Source organism: Gastrolobium bilobum, unplaced genomic scaffold (assembly GCF_033153095.1).
Source record: "Gastrolobium bilobum isolate Gb01-03AN ecotype WA unplaced genomic scaffold, APGP_CSIRO_Gbil_v1 utg26470, whole genome shotgun sequence".
NCBI classification, from domain to species: domain Eukaryota; kingdom Viridiplantae; phylum Streptophyta; class Magnoliopsida; order Fabales; family Fabaceae; genus Gastrolobium; species Gastrolobium bilobum.
The window spans coordinates 578690-585090 of NW_026898999.1; the positions used below are offsets into that span (position 1 = coordinate 578690).

A 6401-nucleotide genomic window follows, 5' to 3' on the forward strand; every position below is an offset into this window, starting at 1 on the left:
CATGATTTCATGTATGCCACGTTTCAGTACATCAATCAGTGTGATTGGTCAGAAAATTTGTAAAGGAGGCGGCTTGTATTCTATCATTACTCAACATGATATCCTACATGCCCCATCAATATACATTAGATAGGTAATTATTTTCACCAACAAATTATTCCAGTAAAAGATTATTAAAATTGAACTACTAAGGTCAAAAGACCGTAAGTGTCATATGGCAAGAGCTTCTTCCCTTTAACATTGTGTCTCGAAATCGGGTGTTGGACAGGAGAAAATAATATTGGAAGACTCATTTCAATATGAGTCTGTGCTCAACCGAATTGGATTAAAAAAAATATTAATTACTTTTTTATTACTTTACATTGTTTATTAATTAAATAAATCATTTATCCTTAGCCACTTCCGCAACAGATTTACTTAATTCGACATTTTCACCAATTTCCCCAACATAATTTCCTCGTATTTTCTCTTTATTTTATGAACGACCAAACAGTTACCAACTCACCTTTCATCGGGCACTCGGAGGAGTCGGAGCGGACCCGTCTAAATCGCAGTCACCGTCATCGCTGACATCTCAGCTTCTCCGGATCGGGCCTTCGAATTTTACCCAAAATAATATTCTCAAATCGGTTCGGGTCGACAACTCAGCCCAAATCCAACAACGTTGTTTGGGCTGACCCGTTTAAAAGAAGAAGAAGAAGGAATAGCCGCCACAGCAACAATTCAATTGCTTTATACTCAGACCGGATTCAACCCGCCGGTGCGATTTGATTAAAAGTAGAACCGCGACGACGAGGTTGGTCTTATTCTAAAATAATAATAATAATAATTTCTTAGTTTCCGAGGAAAGCATTTTTAGAGTCTAATTGATGTTTTGATTGTTTAATTATATTGACACTGCTTATGGGTTATATATATTATAGTAGTAAAAGGAGAAACTTTGATCGAAGTCTTCAAGTGAAGATGGTACAACACCTTTAAAAATGATCTGCATGATTTTTACCTCACCGGAATCCCAGCATACATTGTTGTTGAAAGTGTATGAATTGGGTTTAATCCCAAACTCTTACATATGTGGAATCCGTTTATATGAGTGGGAGATTGAGTGTATTGACATTGAGACAGAGGAAAGTGTGGAATTATTTAGGAGTTAACTAATTTTTTATTTTTTTATTTTTTTGTTTAATGTAATATTGTGTTTGAAATTGTTTGACTTATATGTATCTCTGAAAAATGGTATCTCATTTTCCCGCATTTTTTCAGCTTGTCTAATAATAATAATAATTATAAGAGGAGAGCAGTGGTAAGAATACTGTTTATTTATGACTGAAAGGTCATCTCTTTGCAAATATGTAAGGGGTAAGGATTGCCCTTACCCCACCCTCTCGGGTTTTAATGGAGAATGATTTTTTTTTTTTTTTTAAATTATTCATCCTTGCATCCAACAAATTTAAGTTAATAGCAACTTTTTCAGTTGTTTTATCAGCTCTGTATATAAATCGGGGAAAGTTAATAGCAACTTTTTGAATTGTTTTATAGATTTTTTTTCATAAATAACAAATATTGTTTGCAAAATTTGTTTATCACTTGATGTAGGTGATCAATGGTGTAGTGGGGCAGACTGATGGTTCATAATGTTCTATAAAAGCAAGTAGATTTCTCTGTCAACCAAGAGAAGCCCTTGCTTTGACCATTGTCTTTAGTGGTAACATATGTCAATCAGCACTTGACTCAATGAAAGAAATCAATTCTCAAGTGGCTTCTAGTTTGTGTACTCTTGCCTCCAGCAGGGAACCCTGCATCACTAATTCTCTCTCGGTCAATGAAAACCCAAACACCTCATCTTTAAGTGTACAGTCTACCCCTGAAATTGAAAAGAAGTATGTCCATCATGTTTATGATGCTATTGCTCCCCATTTCAGTTCCACCCGGTTTGCCAAGTGGCCAAAGGTAGCTACATTTTTGTCTTCTTTGCCTTCAGGATCTCTTGTTCTGGATGCAGGATGTGGCAATGGGAAATACTTAGGCTTAAATCGTGATTGCTTTTTTATAGGATGCGATATAAGTCCTTCCTTAATTAAAATATGTGCAGATAGAGGGCATGAAGTTATGGTTGCAGATGCTGTGAATCTTCCTTATAAAACTGGTTTTGGTGATGCAGCAATATCTATAGCTGTGTTACATCATTTAAGTACTGAAAATAGAAGGAGAAAAGCAATAGAAGAATTAGTCCGAATTGTTAAAAAGGGTGGCCTCGTTCTGATTACGGTTTGGGCAGTAGAACAAGAGGATAGGTCGCTGATTACCAAATGGACTCCACTTATACCGAAGTATGTTGAAGAGTGGATAGGGCCAGGAAGTCCTCGTGCTCGGACCCCTTCCTCCACATCTTTAGAAAGTATTCCAGAAAGTGAGGAAAGTAGCTCAGGTGAGCACATGAAAGTTTTCAATGAGTGTTCCACTAAGAAATTTCAGGAAACTTCGGGTCTAAGTAATCAGGCTCAACATTATTCAGGCGATTTGAATGACGAAAAGAATATTGAGAATCAACAGGAATATTTTGTTCCTTGGCATTTACCTTATCATCGTGCTGAAATTTCCAGTGCTTCTGCTCAGGCTCTTGCTAATGGTCTGGCAACTAAAGATGACAAAAAGGGTGCTGTAGTCTACAACAGATATTACCATGTTTTTAGTGAAGGCGAGCTTGAAAGGTAACTTTTTTTGCAACCTCAACTAGAGTCTTTCTGTGTGAATACAATACAATTAAAAGTCTTTGTAATCCATTTCTTGTTTAGTTGATTATAGCTTGTAAATCATTGAACCAAGTACTCAGGTTTAAATTTTCTTGTTCTTCTAATCTAACAGTTCTTTAAGTATCTTGTAATTGAAAAAGTTCTTTTATTTGTTTCCCATGTAATAGGTTGCTCAAGTTTGGTGTGCTTAATCTCTATCTCAATTTTGCTATGTAAGCATGCTTTATATCCGAATCTAGAAATATAAAGTGCATAAGCAAAGTAGGATGAGATGGTTACATTATATTCAATGAAAGCAATTGAAGTTTCAAAATTTGAAGTACTTAGATGTTAGCTAGTTCGTAGCTGTCAAACGATGAATAGTTTCAAATTTGCTCATTGTCATTTCCCTATTGCTAGTTGTTATTTATTAGTGAAAAAGCTAGGGTATAAGTTGTGCTATTTTTGAGACTATAAGAAATTGTCTTCACAAGTAATGGAGAAGGGATATAGGTACGGAAGAAAGAAAAGAGACAATAAAGATTGAATAATATAAAATTGGTATTGATTTGATGTGTGTGCACATGAGTGTGCTTTTGCGTGTGTGTAAATTATAGGGATTTAGGTAGAGAAGAAAGAAAAGAGATAATAAAGACTGAATAACATGAAATTGGTATTGATTTGATGTGTTATAAAGTGATACAAGCTACAAAGCACTAAACCCTATTTATACTAATATTACACTCCAAGTCCTAATTAAATAAGAAAATAAACCGTGGAATATAAATAAATAAAGATGATGGGAAGAAAAAAATCATGGAGATAAAGACATTAATAGAGGTGGCAAAGCAAGGATACCAAAAAAAAAAAAAAAAAAAAGTGGCAAAGCAAGTAACCCGCCCTTACCCGCCATTATATTAGAAAATTAAAATTTTTTCAAAAATTATATTCTCCATGGATGTAAAAGGTATCAAATGAAGACAAAATATGTGTCAAAAAGGTCATTAGTTAATGATTTTTGAAAAAAATGAAAAAAAAAACCACCCAATGGGACAACCGGCCCCGTGGCGGGTTGAGCCCTTAAGGGCAGGTTCAAACGAGTTGGCTTGATGAAAATCCCTACCCAACCTACCATTTGTGGTGGGTTAAATGGGGTCAACCTGACAGGTTAGACCCGTTTTGCCACCTCACATTGTTACAATAGGGTTCCAGATTTTAGGGAATTTGACAGTATAATAGTGATGGGACTAGTTACCCAGTATGGTACCTCCCTGATACCATGCTGAAATTATAGGGATTTTGGTAGCGAAGGAAAAAAAAAGAAAAAATAAAGACTGAATTATATGAAATTGATTTTGATTTGATGTGATATAGGCTACCAAGTAGTCCCTATTTATACTACTATCAGACTTCAAATCCTAATTAAACAAGGAAATAAATCATAAAGTATAAAGAAATAAAGAAATTATTCCTATGAGATCATATAAGATACTCTACTCTGGGGATGAAGTCCCTCATGTTAAAATTTCTGTTATCAAAAAAAAAAAAAAAAAAAAAAAAAAATTTCACATGACCTGATCATGTGAAATTTTTGTATCTCTCTCTCTCTTCACACTCTTCACATACATTAAATAGGTGTGGTCCAATTATTATTAACATGAGAGGACTCACTCCACTGTAAACTATTATAAGCTACAATCAAGATATTATGAGATATTTTTGATATATGCTATCAAAATATATAATGTGTCATGCCTGCGTCTTCTTTACCACATTTAAGAGTGTAAATGGGCCAGGCTGGCCCGACCCGGCCTACATTAAGTCTGGCTTGGCCCGGCCTTTCAGAAAAGCAGAGTAGACTTAGCCTTTTAAGAAAGCTTTTTTAACAAATAGGTCGTAGGCCAATTTTGCCAAGCCTAGCCCAAAGCCTTGTAGACTGGCCTATTTAATTTATTAAAAATAAAATAATAAAACAATATTTATTTTATGTGGCATGGCAAAATACCAATACCAACCCTAATTTTTAGATGAATGACATTCTCTTGTAAATTTTATTTCAGCACCCAATAATTGTATTTTTCTTATATTCCCTATTTCTTTGACTCTATTCCTCTATGATATACATTCTAGAGCTGGGGTATTATGTTGACTCTTTCTTGTTTGTTATTTTTTTCTTATGAGAAGTACTAGTGCATACATGAATGAAACTTTCTTTACTCTATACAATTATTTTCTTGCTTAGTATATACAGTGGTAGGCCTACAAGGCCTGTAGGCCATGTCGGGCTTTCTTATTTTTAAAAATAGGCCGGGCTTGGCCTACAAATAAAGTCTTTAATAGGCCAGTAGGCCAGATAGGCTGAATTTTTTTTTACGTAGGCTTGGGCCAGGAAGGCCAAAGCCCAGCCCAGCCCATTTACACCCTTGACCACATTGATTAATCAACTGAATTTGAAGGTGCATTATAAGAGTTAAGGAACAAGTTGTTTCATTGCTTCTAATCTATGTTTCAAATAAACTTTTTTCAATTTTGAAAGGATTACAGTGCAGAACTTTGTTTCAGATGAATTAATATCATTATCTGCAGGATGCGTAGGTTCCAATTTCTAACTTATTATTCAGTAACTTTTGCAGGTTGGCACTTATTATTCAGTAACTTTTGCAGGTTGGCATCTGAAATAAGCAATGCCAAAGTTGTTGATCGGTTTTTTGACAAATCCAACTGGTGTATTATTCTTGAGAAGGTATTGTGACCAAGAGAAGACTAGCTGGTCTGTCAGGAGCCTAAATATGTTATGCTGTTGCTGATTAGCAATGGCTTATGCTGGGCAAATTTTTTCAAGAGAAGCAAAATTTGAATACAATTTTTTTTTTTACTGTTCCACAGTAATTTTGATTTTTGAAGATGTTTCCTGGCTTCTTTTATGCTGAAGGCGCTCGATCTTGTTGCCTAGCAGATAATTCATGTCTGTGTGACTTATAAAGGGAGAGGTTGCTCATCTTTGCTTGTAGTGTTTGTTAAGAACACTGATTGGGTTGTGCTTTAAACTATACATGGAAATTTTTTAGTGCATGTTGATGTAATCATTAACCCTAAACGTGTAGAAAGTGCAATATTAGTTACATTGAATTGAAGAGTAAAGGGTTTCAGATAGGACCAACTTAAGAAAATGCTTCGGTATTGCAACTGTACTCTGGGCACCACGTACGGCTGAGATGTGACGAGCAGTACTTATCTTTTGTGGATGCCAACACAATAAATTCTGCTGTTCCTTATGTTTATCGGAAGGACCAGTATAGTTGCTCAGGAGGGTTGAAACTCATATTTTGCAGACGGAGGGAGAAGCAGTGAATTGTGATGATAGGAAATAAAAATAAATGAGGGAGAGAAAGAAAGAAAGAAAAGTACACAAGGTTTTACACCAAACAATCCAACAAAGTTTGAAAATAACTGTCCCCTTTGTTTTCAATTGGCCATTAACTGAGTCCCCTTGACTACAGGACCAGCAAGCTTTCAACACAAGAGTTGATGGACACATAAGGATGCTATTCTTTTATATTTGTTGTTTTAGCAATAGTCATATTTCGTTAAATGACATTTTTTTAAAACGTTTAACATAAAGGATATGTTGTAGTAATAGTTAAAAATTAAAAATCAATTATAACAATT

General features: G+C 34.9%; 1 protein-coding gene across 1 annotated transcript; it reads left to right on the plus strand.

The window, feature by feature from the left end:
- The first annotated feature begins 1624 nt into the window (after positions 1 to 1624).
- LOC133286175 (tRNA (carboxymethyluridine(34)-5-O)-methyltransferase) lies at positions 1625 to 5767 on the plus strand. The gene is given in 3 exon segments (XM_061483557.1): positions 1625 to 1642; positions 1645 to 2711; positions 5397 to 5767. Coding segments are annotated over 3 exon segments (1173 nt in total). The 3' UTR covers positions 5485 to 5767.
- The last annotated feature ends 634 nt before the right edge of the window (positions 5768 to 6401 follow it).